Source organism: Narcine bancroftii, chromosome 7, assembly GCF_036971445.1.
Source record: "Narcine bancroftii isolate sNarBan1 chromosome 7, sNarBan1.hap1, whole genome shotgun sequence".
Taxonomy (NCBI): domain Eukaryota; kingdom Metazoa; phylum Chordata; class Chondrichthyes; order Torpediniformes; family Narcinidae; genus Narcine; species Narcine bancroftii.
This window is the reverse complement of record NC_091475.1, coordinates 42,438,435-42,455,431: the sequence shown is the minus strand read 5'-3', so window position 1 is coordinate 42,455,431 and position 16,997 is coordinate 42,438,435. Positions and strand designations below refer to the sequence as shown.

The following is a 16,997-nucleotide window of genomic DNA, read 5'->3' as shown; positions in this document are numbered from 1 at the left end:
TACTTGCATTTTAAGAAAATGCTAAGATACTATAAATAACATTTGAAGGCTTTCGAAAGTAATCACAAAGTTTAAGAATGCCCTTTTGAGGTAAATGTCCATGCTTTGTGTTTGTAGAAACATTGTTTCACAAATATTTCCCTGTAATACAAATTGAATGTTGGTTGGGCCATAGTAGATGCAAATTTGAAAAATATCTTTTCAGAAAGGAATGGGAAAATTGGGGACTAGGTTGTTCCTTATGTTGCCCAGTTAATTTCCAACAGTTTTTAAGAATGTTGCTTGTAGGCAGGTCCCATACAATGGTATATGCAGGAACAAGAAATAAAATAACAGCTGCAGAATCACAAGATGTTTTTAGATATGTTCTACAACATAATTATAAGGGACAATAGATGGATATAATAGCAGTGAAAGAAAATCAAACTATTAATATTCTTCATCCACACAAACCTTGTTTTTTTTCACAGATAGCTGCAATATTTTATGTAGAACAAATTGGATGTCACGCTGAAGACGGAATGAGATTTCTGATATCTAAAAATAGCTTTGCACCCAATATATTTTGAGAAATAGTTTTGGGGAAAACATATTACTGTAGCGTGTGCACTACAGCGAGTATGGAAGGAAGACACACACACACACACACACACACACACACACACACACACACACACACACACACACACACACACACACACACACACACAGAGTTCACCATCTTCCCATTCGTTGGCCATTTTGCATTCTGTGTTCAGGCCACTACACGACACCCCCTCCCCAAGAACTGGCGACCGGGCCATTTTCTATAGCCTTAGGTGGCCTTCCCCTGTGTTGTGGGGACAGTGTGGAGACCGGCTCATTACTGTCCAGATATGCTGGTTTCAAGGTCTCAACTTTACTGCCGATGTTGAGGACAAAGGTGGAACCATTGTCTCTATTGACCTCATAGGACTGTTGTAATGGTGGTCTGTGTGCACCCCTCCTCACGAACAGGTACTGGCAAGTCTTTAGGTCCTTTGGGATGCTATGCTTGGGCTGGCCATGCAGTAGGGGTTGCCGTGGGACCAAGAACCCCACCTTTCACTGCATGCTCTTGAGGGTCACCATAGGGTCTTGCGGGTGATGATTAAAAGCGTGCCGTAGACCATCTCCCCCGCCGAGGCATTGAAGTCCTCCTTCAGCATGGTACGGATTCCTAGCAGAACCCAAGGCAGTTCATTCACCCAGTTGGGACCCTTGAGTCAGGCTATCAAGGCTTCCTTGAGTTGCCCATGGAAGTGGTCCATCAACCCATTGGCCTGTGGATGATACGCCATGGTATGGAGGAGCTGCGTCCCCTGAAAGTTAGCCAGCATCACCCAGAGTGCAGAAGTGAATTGTGCCCCCCCTGTCCAAGGTGAGGTGGCCCGGGACCCTAAATTGGGACACCTATGTGTCAACAAGTGCCCTGGCGCCGGTTTCTGTGGTGGTATCAGCCTGCGGGACCACCTCTTGTAGTGGCCCACCATGGTCAAGAGGTATCTCGCCCCCCCACGGGAAACCAGTAACAGCCCCACTAAGTCAATGTGCACATGGATGAATCTGCGTCACACCAGCTCAAAAGTCTGTGTGGGCACTCTTGTGTGAACCTGCACTTTGGAGGACTGACAGTTCATGCAGGTCTTGGCCTACTGGTTGACCTGTTTGCAGAGGAGATGTCAGACAAACCTGTTGGCCACCATTTTGACCGTGGCATGGATAGCAGGGTGTGCCAGGTTATGGATGGTGCCTCCATGCTGCTGGGACAATGAGGTGGGGGATGCCGGTAGAAACATCACACACCAATGTCAGGTTTCCTTGGCTGACTGGGACGTCCTCCATCCTGAGACTGTAGATGGCTGTCCTGTAAGTGGGGATTTCAGGGTCCTGTTGCTGTGCTATGGCAAGGGCCACGTAATCGACTCCTTGGGACAGAGCATGTATCGACTCAATCATGGGGCGTGACAGAGCATTGGCTACCACTCTTTTTCCTGCAATATTTTGAATCTTTGTGGTCAACTCGGACACAAAGGACAAGTGCTTCTATTGTCGGGCCAACCACGAGTCCGATACCTTATGGAAGGTGAATGTCAGTGGCTTGAGGTCAGTGAACATCCTCAGTTGCCGACCTTACAAAAAGTAACAGTTCTCAGTTGAAAGCACTATTTGAGCTCTTGGGGGCAGAGATGCCTGCTGAAAAAGGCCAGGGGTTGCCACTGGCCCTCGCTGAGTTGTTCTAGCATGCCCACCCCCCCCCCCCTCCCCACTGCTGTGCTGGAGGTGCTGACAGTTAGAATGGTAGGTACCTCTGGTCTGGGGTGGACCAGGAGGGTGGCTTTGGCCAGCTCATCTTTGGCATTCTGGAATGCCATGGAGAATTCCTCGTCCCAAGCAAAGTCTTTTGCCTTGCCAATCATCAGCATGAAGAGGGGGTGCATGATGCGTGCCATTGCCAGTATGAACCTATGGTAAAATTTATCATACCAGTGAATTCCTGCAGCCCTTTTACTATGCATAGCTTAGTGAAGTGCCAGTCCACCTCAACTTCTCAGGGAGGGGTGTGGCCCTGTGCCTGTTAATCCTGTGCCCCAGGAAATCAGTGGTGTCCAGACCGAACAGCCACTTAGTGGGATTGATGGTCAGCCAAAACTCACTCAGACAGATGCACAGTTGTCTCAGGTGGGTGGCGTGGTCTTTGCGGCGGTGGCGTGGTCTTTGCGGCTGCGGCTGGCAATGAGGATATCGTAGAGGCCCACAGACTCAGGAAATGGCCGTCAAACATAGCGTTCGAGCAAGCAGCAAGCGGGATGGGAGACCCGCTCCCATACGCTGCAGTAATAGTGGCCGAATCAACCAAGCGCTGTAAGTGGATTGGCGGAGGCCAATCAGCAGCCAGCTCCACTCAAGCCATATCCCAGTGCTGATGTAGCCCGCTGCCTATAAAAGGCAGAGCTGCATCTCAGTAAACTTAGTGTCGACTACACTTTCTTCGTGTGAGAGTCTTCTTTCTTGCTATAACCTCGAGCTATAACCACACCATATCTCAAGCTATAACTGTGGCAACCCGTTATATTTCATCCAGCTTAATGAATGCAAATGGGATGTCCCGGCCCACTGTGTCCATCAGCTGCAGAAAAGTTGGTGCCACATTCTTTAGACCGAAGGGAATGTGGAGGAATTCAAACAAGCCAAAGGAGGTTATGATTGCAGTCTTGGGGATGTCCTGGGGGAGAACTGGGATTTGGTGGTATTCCCGGATGAGGTCCACCTTGGAGAACACCTGTGCCCCGTTCAGGTTGGCAGCAGTCTTGGATGTGGGGCTTGGTGGCCTCTTTGAAGTAGCGGTAGTCAATGCATGGTCTCCAACCCCCTGCTGATTTGGGCACCAGGTGGAGGGGAAAGGCCCAGGGACTGTCAGAATGTTGCACAATCCCCGGCTCCTCCATCTTTTTTGAGAGGGAGTCTGCGTGCCCTGGAGTGGAGCTGGGGGGGTCCCCTTGGTCACTATATGCTTTGGCTCAGCCACTGAAAACTGTGGCACCACTATCAAGGGGAACTCTGTCAGGATGTGGGGTTGGATAGCTTGGCTTCCCCCAGAGGCAGAGTCTGAAAGGTTCTGGTGTGCACCAAGCACCATCCTTTGAGATCGACCAACAATCAGTGGGCCCAAAGGAAGACGGCTCCCAGGAGTGGTTGTGCCACTGCCGTGAGGGTGGTCCACGTAAAGTGGCTGTGGCTAAAACAAAGGGGAAAGGTGCAGGTCCAAAAATTTCGAATGCAGGAGCTGTTGGCTGCCCTCAGGTTGGGCCCTCCTTGCCGTTGTTGGTATCAAGGCCTGTAGGGGATAGGATGCTTATTTCAGTGCCCATGGCGACCAGGAGACGCCTGCCTGACAGTGAGTACCGGACATGGAGGAGGCTATCACGTGGGCCAACCACTGCAGCCATCACAGGGTGATGGCGACATCAATGGGCCTCTGCACCCCATCGCTGATGGTAGCAGCATAGCTATCCCGGGGTGTTCACTTGCCTCTCTGCTGGCCTTGATCTAACCGGCGTTGTTCATGAGGCTTGCTGATGTGGTCTACGATGGCGCTGGTGTCCTTCACTCTCCAGAGATTGTCCACCCGGGTGGCGACCCTCCAAGGGTTGCTGAAGTCCTCATCTGTGAGCAAGAGCCTTATATCCTCAGGCAGCTGCTGCGTAAAGATTTGCTCAAAGAGCAGGCAAGGTTTGTGGACCTTGGTTAACATGAGCATCTCACTTATTAGGGCAGACAGGGCCCTGTCCCCCAACCTGTCCATATGCAGCAATCAGGCATCGCGCTCATGCCGGAAAGCTCAAAAGTGTGGGTTAGTAGCTATTTGAGAGCCGCAGATTTGCCTTGCTCCGGAGACTGTTGTGGGAAATCTACGACCCTTGCTGCTGTGTCCTGATCGAGGGCACTCAGTCGTAGAAGTAGCAGGTGTTGTCGGTGGTGATGTAGCGAAGCTAGAACTGAGTCTCGGCCTGCTTGGACCACACTGTGACTGTGACATCCAGAATATCAGAAGCCTGACAGAGACTGGATCGATGGTTGCTGGCTCTGCTTGATCCGTCATCTTTGAGTCCAACTGCCAGTTGTACCTCTTGGGGTCACCAATGTAGCGTGCGTGTTATAGTGAGTGCGGAAGGAAGGCACACACGAGGAGTTGAAGTCAAAGACTGATTTATTGCATTGGCAGCTTTGCTTATATGGGCCCCCTGGCGCTGACGTCAGGACTCCACATCTTCGGTGCCTAGCCTCAGGTTGGCCAGCGTTCCCGTCAAGAGTTCTTCCTACTGTGCAGAGGTCACCTGCGACGACAGCCAATGTCACCCTCAGGTCCACGCGGTTGCTGCGTTTGTCTGCCATTTTGTGGGCTGGTCTGAGTCTCCGTGCACGTGCCGCTATACAACAAAGATGACATAGAGAAATTGGGCAGCAACGTTTCTGTGGCCCAGGAATATTTAATAGAAAATAGTCATCTAATGCATGTTTTCGCTTCAAATCCTGGGTAATAATATAGTTGGAATGAACAAATCTTATGAAATTGAAAAATCTAGATAGTCATTCCAGTAATATGATTCTTGGTTTCCCTGTATTTTCCCATTCTTAGTTTCTGTTGAAAATCCTGGGCTGGATGCTGCTGAGAGTTTCCAGAACATTGACAGGCAAAGATCTGCAGAACAGGAGTGACAAAAGCATTTGGTTATGATTAGCTGTTACATTTCTTTCAAGTGTACCAAACGTAGAGAATATTTTATTGCTTTTGCCATTGGAGATGTTGCAAGGTATCATTTTCATCATGTCAATGAAAACCCAGATAATAAAATTATTATAGATTATGGCAGTAATTTAGATTTATATTTATAAAATGCTATTCACATGCTTTTTTCCATTCCACATAGATGCCTTCCCCTCCACTGCAGTCAAAAATTGATGTATCATGTTTTGAAGTCAACACTTTTTAGTTTATAATAAATAATATGTATTTTTAATAATCTTTTACAATACATTTATAATAAATAACAATAAACACAATATGTGGATGTTGGTGTACTATGATGTTATTTTGTGTGATGGAAATATTCACTCTTCTCTCTACAATGTACATTAGGGAAAACTGTTAATTATAAATAGGGAATACATCTTCAGTCCAAAATATAAGATCTCCAGGTAACTTCAGCACTTCACAAATGTTAGATGGAATGGATATTTCCCATGTTGTTCCATCTAACGGTATTTAATATGATTTGAAATATTATTGTGTCTCAAGAGAAGAAAAGTAGTTAAAGATAGTCACTTTTTCCCGTAGGCAATAAAATTTTGTGTTTAGTTGCTAGTTTCAGAATTGATAACGTACATAATTATTTCTTGCAGATGGACAGGATTGTGACTAGATTTGGACAAGCATGAAGAATATGAAGTTGATTTATTGGAACTTCTGCTTTTATGGGCACTCTACAAAACCTGCCTACATAGTTAATTTCCTAACTATGATGTGACTTTTCAGAGAAATTTGTCTTAATGAAGATTCCTGACATTGGTGATGTGATGAATAAATTTGAAGTCCTTAGAATTGTTGGTGAAGGTAAGTTGTAGGGTCTGAACTAAAGTGAACAAGTAACAATTGTTTTTGTTGCTGTGAGTGTTTCCACCTCTTTTGTAATTTATTTAACATTCTGAGAAAGATGGACAGAGTTCACGTCCAGAAACCTTTTCTTCAGTGGAGTTCCCATAATTGGGGATTGGCCATTTATAACTAAAATAATACATTTCATTTATACAGGTAATTATTAATATTTGGACTTCAATTCAGAGTGCAATAGATGCGCATTAATTGAAGAAGTGAGATAAGTTGTCTTGTAATATCCTGTAGCACGGAAACGAGCCCTTTGTTGCAATTTAGTCACACCAACTAAAATGGTACCATTTGCCTGTGTTTGGCCCATACAGGACTTGGGGTAAAGGACGTCAGGACGTCCACGTTCACCATCATTCAGGGTCCCTAACAGTCCTTCCAAGTGAAGTAACACTACTTGTAAATCTGCAGGGCTCATCGACTGCATCCGGTGTGTCCATTGTGGACTACTTCTCTACTTTGTAGAGACTGGATGCGGCTGAGAGGTTGTTTTGTTGAGCACCTTCGCTCTGTCTGCTGCAATAGGATGGATTTCCCAATGGCCAATTATTTCATTTCCCTGCCCCACTCTCACATGTCTGTCCTGGCTTCATTCAATGCCAAACTGAAACCATCCACATGCTTGAGCAGCGTCTAATTCCCCCTGGGCACTCTCTAACTGGATGGCATTAACATTGACTTTCTCTGGTTTCCTTTCAGCCCCTATCATGCCTTCCCTCTCTTCCCCATCCCTTTGTCTCTTTTATTTCAGCTCTCCACCCCTTCCCTCTCCATTTAGAGAGCTAACCCTTACCCCTATCACTCTTCTCAGCTTTTTCTCTCATATCCTCCCACCCATATCCACCTTTGACCCCTTGCCTGTGGGCCTGTGCTCCTTCTCCTGCCTCTCCCCTCACTATTTTATTCATGTGTTTGCCAGCTTTTTGCTCATACCTTGATGAAGGACTTGGGTCTGAAACATTTCAGTTAAATGTAAATGTAGATGTACAGCACAGTAAGAGGCCCTTTTGACCCAGAATCCCATGCTGCCCAATTACACCCAATTGATATATAACCCCCGGTTCGTTTTGGAACAGTGGGAGGAATGCAGAAATCCCAGAGAAAACCGATGCAGATATGGAGAGAACGTACAAGCTCCTTATAGACAACGTGGGATTTGAACCCTGGTCCTGATCGTTGGCGCTGTAACAGCGTTACGCTAACTGCTATACACAGTTATATATTCTTTGCTATATAAAGAATGCTTTGTGACTTGCTGAGTTTCTCCTGCATTTTTGTTTAAAAGCCATTATGTCATAGAACAGTGGAGGGGACTCGAAGGGCCATATTGGGACACACTCCTGTTTGCTCTTAGACTTTATTTTTTGCTGTTTTTCATTTATTTTTCTCATATTTCTTAACACTCTCCTGTCTTAATTGATCTTTGGGTCTAATTTGATTCCACTTCACATGATTTTGGTATTTCTCCATAATATTCTTTACCATTAAATTTTACTTGTAAGAATATAAACCAGACACCAATGTTTTAGACACTCCAACCTTTAGTATGCTTGCAGGTCTAACTATAGGAGAATGATAGAAAAAAAAAACACGAGTTGCATTGTGACAGCTCATTCTGTGTTATTTTGTCTTCAATATTTGAATTCAAATTTTAATTTGTACTTTATTTTGTTGGAGAGCAATTGTGATATGCTTAAAAATGTGTTTAAATTTAAACCATTTTCTATAAGAAGTCATTTTTAGTCTGATAAGTTTGATTGTGAGGTTCAACAATTTGAAATCATGTTTTACATTGAAAGTTATTTTGTCTCCAAGCACAAGTCATCGTTAAGCCATTTCTCAGCGCCATAAATTTTTACTTCCTGAATGGCATTTGGCTGTTGAACTCCATTATTCTCTTGAAACATTTTTTCTACTTTCTAGAGATGTCCTGGGTTCAGGAACTCGCTGATTGCAACTTTGTATTCTGTACATTGGGAATTAATTGGTAAACAATAATGAAAATATTATTATTGATGATTTTTTTAAAAGCATTTTTGTTCATTTTTTTTCCTAAACACACAAAAGGGGAGTGTGTTGATTTGGTGAATAGCAGAGCATTACCAGAGACATCTTAAACTATAATCCTCATGTTCACAAATAAAACACATATACCTAAAAATCTAGTACCTTGAGAGCTAAGCAGAGTTAACATTTTGGGTTAATGACCTTTTTCATGTCTAGGCAAAGGTAGAAAATGACATATTTTATGGTGAAAAGAAGGGGAAGAGTGGAGAGACCAAAGAGAATATCTGAAGATGGAAATCTAAAGAAATTATGGTTAGTGGAGTTGCATGTTGGTAGAGGAAGAATGGCAAAGTTTTTTTAATTGAAAAAGAGTAATCTTAAAGAAAATGAATGAAGACTGGGTAAAGAGAACACAGGACTTTCTGGAAACCAGAAATAAAAGGGAATACTCATACCAGTTAGGCAGCAAATGTGGAGAGTGAAATAAAGAAACTGAAGACTAGTCAGTTCTAACATGAGAAAGACTGTATATTCTAGACAGGCAAATCAAATATATTAGTTACAGTTTTGCAAATCATTTCCTTCAGTTTGTGAAGGTGATCAGAGCTCTCACTTAACTTTCTATCCTGCCCATGAACTGACCTCTTTCATTAAGTTCATACACTGTTTCTCCTTGAACTTGAGGAATAACAAGATCTTCCATCAGTCAGGTTGCAGTCCTTGGGATTCCTTATTGATTTCAACAATTTTGCATGACCAGGTGCTCCAGCCTGCATCTGTATTTCATAGTTCCATCTTTATTTTACTACTATCTATTCTTCCTTTGCAATTTGCATCCTCTCCAGACAGAGCATCACCAGTCTCACAGTGAGCACCATCACCATTTGGATCACAATCTATCTAGGTTTCCATCGAATCAGATAAGTTCCATTTGTTTTCTCCGTCTTTTCCTCTTCTCTAGAACTTAAAACACATTTGTTTTCTAACTTTGCCTAGTTCTAATGAAAGTTCATCCCTCTGATATGCTAACTGTGTTTGATCTTTGTTGTATGTAGAATGCTCATTTGGACAAAATACTGTAGTGTGATCAATGAAAAAGAATCACAACCCGACAACAAGTAGGTGTTCCTCGAGTGAAGGATAATTGGATAGCGGGGGTGGGGGGGGGGGCAGGGGAGGTCGGGGAAAGGAGGGTGTGGAAATAAATATTTAGGGTAATTCATTTGCTTCATCTAAAGTATAATTGTTTTTCTTCATTTGCAGGAGCCTATGGAGTGGTACTAAAATGCAGGCACAAGGTTAGTTGATAATAGATTTGTGCATCTTCTGAACAAGGAAATATCCATTCAATAGTTTCAAAATTCATGCTTCATCCTATTATTGATGGTTTCTGGGAGGGATCAGGACTTGGATTTGAGACATTCTGTCTGTTAGGTGCTGCATTTGTTTTTTGCACCAAGATATGAACATGTTAAACCGACTTGATGTATATGTCAGAGCTTAGTAGTTGTTCATAAAACCAATGAAAAAGACATCTAGTTTTGTCACTGCTTTGATTCTTGGACTATGTGATTATGTTGATTTATACATTCTCTTAATTAACTTTTTTAATTTTTAAATTTCATTTCTAGTATGATAGAAGCTGATTCCGTTCATTTAAACTTGTGCCACCCAATTACATTATTCTCTTTAAACATTTAAATGTAATAATAGCACCCAATTGAGTTGCTTCATTTTAAATTTTTTGTAGGATTAATGTCTCAAGATCATCTACAGTTTCAGACCACATTAAATGAAATTTTGAGGTGCCACAAGCAACTTAGACAAAATTTGCCATGTCATCTTTGAATGGTATTGGGAATGAAGAATTATATTTTGGAGGGAACAGATAAAAATATGGCCTAGACATAACTTTTTTCACATATTGCCAATTAATTTCAATTATTTTCCATCTTGAGTCTTTTGAATGAGTGTTGTTAGTGTATTTGTGCTACATTTGGTTTTTTTTGCATAATGATGTAAATATATTGAACCTGCTTGATGCATATGGGAGGGTTTGGTCCCATGAAAAGGACATCCAGTTCTACCATTGTTTTGTATTTAAATTGTTTTATGATTGCAAATACTGTGGCTTTGTGAGCCTGCTATCATTAGATAACATTTTCCTGATGAGGTAGAAAGACTTGATTCAATGTCTTTTTAATGATAGAGTTTATTTGGCATATAAATTTTACAATGGATATATGCAACGAAGTTCTTGCTGCAGCTGAACAGGTACTTTGTAAAAAAAAATATAATAGTAGAAATTAAATAATAAAAACAATAATAAATATAAAAAATAGATTATTAATATTATTATCAAAGTGCAAGAATCAGTGTAGCATCTGCAATAGCTAGAATTCTTAAAATACATAGAAAAATAAATACTTAGTATAGGGAACAGCTCAAGTGAAATGAGTGGTTAGTGTGTCAGAGAAGGAACATGTCGGAGAAGGAAGAATTTGCTGGCGAATGTACGTTTTTATTTTAATTAAATGAACAGCTAAAACATAAAAGAGTTTGAGAAGAGTAACTTGTAAAGTGCCAAATGGGAAATCAAGAAATGGTTAAATGGCAGAAATAATGAGCCAGATCATTAATTTTCTCGTACCCAGATTACTTTTAACAATGCATAGGAAGATTGAGTTTGATTTTATCGCTGTGATTAGAAACAAGACTCCAGACTTGGGACCTTCAGGCTACTTTTTATTTAAATAAAAATAAAGTGAAAATTATATAGAAATAAAATAACTATGCAGCAAAATATTTTAAATACTACAAAAATATTTAAATATCACTTTCTTGCACCAATCTTTTTAATTGTTAGTGAACCCAATGAAATGAATGGGGTCGAACTCCATATTCCAGCCATGGATAGTATGAAACTGAGGAGCTAGATACAAAATGCATGCTGTTTCTCAGCTCATTTCTTAATTCTGTAGTGAAACAAATGATCATGTGGGCTGGCATGCACCTTTCTGTGTTTCTCTCTGTAGATTGGTTTTCAGATCTGCGCTGACTCCTGCTAGCAGTTGCCTTCAGAGCTAGTCTGATATGGATCAGTTGGATTTGGCTTAATTTTTTTTTTCTCTTTGGCTTGGCTTCGCGGACGAAGATTTATGGAGGGGGTAAAAAGTCCACGTCAGCTGCAGGCTCGTTTGTGGCTGACCAGTCCGATGCGGGACAGGCAGACACGATTGCAGCGGTTGCAAGGGAAAATTGGTTGGTTGGGGTTGGGTGTTGGGTTTTTCCTCCTTTGCCTTTTGTCAGTGAGGTGGGCTCTGCGGTCTTCTTCAAAGGAGGCTGCTGTCCGCCAAACTGTGAGGCGCCAAGATGCACGGTTTGAGGCGTTATCAGCCCACTGGCGGTGGTCAATGTGGCAGGCACCAAGAGATTTCTTTAGGCAGTCCTTGTACCTTTTCTTTGGTGCACCTCTGTCACGGTGGCCAGTGGAGAGCTCGCCATATAGTACGATCTTGGGAAGGCGATGGTCCTCCATTCTGGAGACGTGACCCATCCAGCGCAGCTGGATCTTCAGCAGCGTGGACTCGATGCTGTCGACCTCTGCCATCTCGAGTACCTCGACGTTAGGGGTGTGAGCGCTCCAATGGATGTTGAGGATGGAGCGGAGACAACGCTGGTGGAAGCGTTCTAGGAGCCGTAGGTGGTGCCGGTAGAGGACCCATGATTCGGAGCCGAACAGGAGTGTGGGTATGACAACGGCTCTGTATACGCTTATCTTTGTGAGGTTTTTCAGTTGGTTGTTTTTCCAGACTCTTTTGTGTAGTCTTCCAAAGGCGCTATTTGCCTTGGCGAGTCTGTTGTCTATCTCATTGTCGATCCTTGCATCTGATGAAATGGTGCAGCCGAGATAGGTAAACTGGTTGACCGTTTTGAGTTTTGTGTGCCCGATGGAGATGGTCGGGTCAGATACAGCAATGAGCTCTCTGAACCCTTCTCCATTAACAATGGCGTGAAGCAAGGCTGTGTTCTCGCACCAACCCTCTTTTCAATCTTCTTCAGCATGATGCTGAACCAAGCCATGAAAGACCCCAACAATGAAGACGCTGTTTACATCCGGTACCGCACGGATGGCAGTCTCTTCAATCTGAGGCGCCTGCAAGCTCACACCAAGACACAAGAGAAACTTGTCCGTGAACTACTCTTTGCAGATGATGCCGCTTTAGTTGCCCATTCAGAGCCAGCTCTTCAGCGCTTGACGTCCTGCTTTGCGGAAACTGCCAAAATGTTTGGCCTGGAAGTCAGCCTGAAGAAAACTGAGGTCCTCCATCAGCCAGCTCCCCACCATGGCTTAATAGTGCAATTAAAAATAAGTAATCACATCTCTGAATTTGACAATTTGGGAGAGATGAGGTATCACATCAATAAAAATGGAGGCAAGATGGATTTGAGAGAGAAGTATAAATATTTTGATGTCCTGGGTGCAAAATGACTCATATGCACAGTTGTGATAGAGTTCATAATCCCAGGCACTTACTTGCAGTATCTACTTTCCTGCGTCTGCTCCTAATTTGCTTCTCCCCACTGAAAAAACAAAAGAGGGATGTAAAGGAAGGCCTGAAGTCATTGAGGTCCATGGCCAGAGAGCAGCAGAGATTTCTGTTGTCCATCTTGTTTTAGTAATGCTTTTGCCCATTTGGAAATAGAAAAAGAAACAATTTATCAGTAAAATCTATTGAAGTGGGAATATGCCATTTAGCTCATCATGCGTACTTTGCTGTGCAATAAGATTTGGTTTTTTTTAAATCTCAGTGTCATTTTTTTTTGAACAAACACTGTATCCCTCAATTCCCTCAACGTCTAAGGATCTGTTTGATCTGATCTTGAATGCACTTGGTGATAGAACCTCCACAGGCCCCTTGGTTGGAGAATTCTAAAGATTCACTCCCCTCTGGGTGAAGAAATGTATTCTCATCTTGTTCTTGAATGACTGGCTATTTATTTGAAGCTAGATGCCCCCATCATGGTAAACATTAATCCCAGCAAAAAACCTCCCACCTTTTGGTTTCTAAAATCACATCTATTTTCCTAAATTCAACAATATAGCCCATTCAGTTTTATTGCTCTTCCTATCACACATGTTCCCATCACAGGAATATTTCATTAAATCCTCTCTTGATCATAGGTACAGTACTGTATATCCTTCCTTGGATAGTGATACCAGGTATGATAATATATCCCAAACGTTGACTCACCAAGGCATTATATAATTTCAGTAAGATTTTTTTAGTTTTGTACTCAAATAATTTGGCAATAAAGGCTGATATTGTGCTCTCCTTTACAATTGCTTGTTGTACCAGTTTTCAGTGATTATTGTACTGGGGCGGTAAACAAGAAAATCTGGGGTCTAATGGTGTGTAAACAAACTTTACTGCGTTGTACAAGGGCACTCATGTTTCTATGGACACGAACATGTATTAATCACTCAACAGAGAAAAAAAGAAATCCACTTTTCTGTTAGTTCTTCCAGAGCTGAATACCTCAAATTTATCCACATTACAGTAAAACTCCATAATACAGCATCCAATTGCTTGGATGTTCTGACTGTCCAGCATTTGGCTCATTCAATCCACAATGTGCATCAGAAATACAGGTGTAGCCAGAGCAGGATGTCCTCAGTGTAACTAGAACTGGAATCTGGATTATACAGCTGGAGTCAGGATTGGATTTTAGATAAAAGGGCCAGGAACATGGGTAGGTTTGCAGTCATCCAGAAAATCTGCTGGTTCAAAAATTTTATAAATATATAAAATGGAAGAGGGTGGCCAGAGTTAACATAGGACCCTTGGAGGATGAGAAAGGAAAACTGGTAGCAAAAAATGAGGAAATGGCTGAGGCATTAAACAAATATTTTGTGTCAGTCTTCACAGTGGAAGACACGTGCAGCATGCCCAAGTGCGGAGTTAAGGATGCGAATGTTGGGGAGGGCCTTGATAAAATAGTTGTTACAAAGGAAGTAGTGATGGAGAAACTAATGGGACTAAAGCCAGACAAATCACCTGGTCCTGATGATATGCATCCAAGGGTTCTGAAGGAAATGGCAGAAGTTATAATTGATGCATTGGTGGTCATATACCAAAATTTCTTGGATTCTGGGCAGGTCCCGGCAGACTGGAAGACAGCAAATGTCACACCACTTTTTAAGAAGGGATGTAGGCAGAAGACTGGAAATTATCGGCCAATTAGCTTGATGTCTGTAGTTGGAAAAATGCTTGAAGCCATCATTAAAGATGAAATAGTGAAACTTTTGGAACGTAAGGGTTCAATCAGGCAGACGCAGCATGGTTTTAGAAAGGGAAGATCTTGTTTGACAAACTTGTTAGGATTCTTTTAGGATATAATGGGTGCGGTAGATAGAGGGGAACAGGTTGATGTTGTATATTTGGATTTCCAGAAAGCGTTTGATAAGGTGCCCCACAAGAGACTTATCAGTAAGTTACAGGAAAGTGGAGTCCGGGGAATATATTGGCCTGGATTGAAAACTGGTTGTCTGACAGGAGGCAGAGAATCAGGATAAATGGGAGTTTTTCAGGTTGGCAGAGAGGTAAGTGGGGTGCCACAGGGGTCAGTATTAGGCCCACAACTGTTCATCATTTACATTGATGACTTGGAGGAGGGGACAAAATGTGGTGCAGCCAAGTTTGCGGATGACACCAAATTGAGTGGAAGAGCAAATTGTAATGAGGATGTGGAGAGTCTGCAGAGGGATATAGTTAAGCTGGATGAGTGGGCAAAGGTCTGGCAGATGGAGTACAATGTTAGTGTGAGGTTATCCACTTTGGCAAGAAAAATAAAAGAGCTGAATATTATTTAAAGGGTGAAAAACTACAGCATGCTGTGTGCAGAGGGACTTGGGAGTACTTGTGCATGAATCACAAAAAGTTAGGTTGCAGGTGCAGCAGGTTATTAAGAAGGCAAATGGAATGTTGGCCTTCATCGCTAGAGGAGTAGGGAGGTAATGTTGCAACTGTATAAGGTACTGGTGAGACCGCACCTGGAGTACTGTGTCCAGTTCTGGTCTCCATATTTGAGGAAGGATATACTGGCTTTGGAGACTGTCCAGAGGAGGTTGACTAGGTTGATCCCTGGGATGAAGGGGTTGACTTATGACGAAAGATTAAATCGTCTAGGATTGTATTCGCTCGAGTTCAGAAGAATGGGAGGAGATCTTATAGAAACATATAGGATTATGAAGGGTATGGATAGGATGGATGTAGGAAGGTTTTTTGAGCTGGCCGGGGAAACTAAAACGAGAGGACACAGTCTCAAGATTCGGGGGAGTAGATTTAGGACAGAGATGAGGAAAAATAGTTTTTCCCAGAGAATAGTGAATGTTTGGAATTCTCTAACCAGGGAAGTGGTTGAGGCTGCTTCATTAAACATATTTAAAATTCGGTTAGATAAATTTTTACATGATAGAGGAATTAGGGGATATGGGGAGAAGGCAGGTAGGTGGAGTTAGGTCATAAATTAGATCAGCCATGATCGTATTGAATGGCGGAGCAGGCTCGATGGGCCATTTTTGGCCTACTCCTGTTTCCACTTCCTATGTTCGACACTACCAAAGTCCCAAGAGAATCTTGTTTACTAAATTGTGATGAATTATTCAACAGTATGTAAAATGTCAACTTGTAATATTTTATCAGACAGACATTTTCAACAAAAATTTTGTATGAAAAGTGCTTATGCCCAGTTAATTTTGTCAGCTGCCTCGCATCTGAAAATTTTTGAGAAGACTGTGTGTCTGATTTGGCTCAGTGATAAATTTGTGGTTGACTGGGAGTTGTAATGATGGGATATGCTTTCAGTTTTGAATTACTGTATATACTCTGAAAACTGAACCAATGTAATAATCCTTTGTGAGTGGCTGAGAGAAATGTTTCTATTATCACCTGTATAAATGCTTTGTTCATAAGAACAAGATGGCTGTTGCTACTGACTAATATACACATACAGTATATTAATTCAACAGTAATTTACATTTACATTAATATTTTCAATGTTCGAAATATTACTGGCTAGTAAGGAAATGAGTGAATGTGTTGATTGAATGTATTATCAGTTTTTAAAGGTGGGGGAGTTTGAGAAGTGGAATGAGAATGGGAATGTTCTGCCATCAATGAGTGAAAGAGAAGATGTAGAAAAGAATGAAATCCAATCTTGGATTATTATATGAGATCAATGTTAAAACATAAGTTATTCAGGGCAGAAAATATAACTTATGATTTAGTTTAGAGCAGGGGTTCCCAACCTGGGGTGCATGTACCTACCCCCCCCCCCCCCATTGGTACATTTGCATTTTTCATGGGGTACATTGGGTCTGAGGGAATAACCACTACTGTACAATACATGGTGCTGTAATCTGCAGTCAGATTGCACAATGTCGTGTTTTTTTTTAATCATTAATTTTTAGGGGAACACAGGGACCTATAAAAATGCCCAAGGGGTACAGAGGAACAAAAAGGTTGGGAACCCCAGGTTTAGAGATTCCCAAAGTGGGCGCTGCTGCACCCTGTGGGTGGTGAAAAGATCCAAGGGGGTGAAGAACCCAGTGCAGTAATTTTCTAGCCAGACTTGGCGTGGCAATAGTGAGCAACATAAACGGTGACAAGGCATTGTCTTGTGAGCTGGTCTTGGTGGCCGCCACGTTGTACTTGTGTCACCACCCTGTTCAGCACTGCCACTAACCCTGCTGCTGCCACCCCCTCTCACCCCTGCCACCTCCACCCTTTCTCAGTGCCGCTGC

At 42.5% G+C, this 16,997-nt stretch overlaps 1 protein-coding gene across 15 annotated transcripts in view; it reads left to right on the top strand.

Moving 5' to 3' along the window:
- The window catches only part of cdkl5 (cyclin dependent kinase like 5), a 168,465-nt gene that overhangs the window by 33,744 nt on the left and 117,724 nt on the right, over positions 1–16,997 (top strand). For 7 of the 15 annotated variants that reach the window (XM_069889827.1, XM_069889815.1, XM_069889816.1 and 4 more), the window contains exons 2-3: positions 5,923–6,133; positions 9,455–9,489. In XM_069889827.1, coding sequence (XP_069745928.1) covers positions 6,070–6,133; positions 9,455–9,489 — 99 coding nt within the window. In that variant the 5' untranslated portion in view covers positions 5,923–6,069. Of the gene's footprint in view, positions 1–5,922; positions 6,134–8,407; positions 8,504–9,246; positions 9,310–9,454; positions 9,490–16,997 lie in introns of those variants that run through there. The other 8 variants (XM_069889829.1, XM_069889828.1, XM_069889830.1 and 5 more) reach the window with 4 other exon arrangements.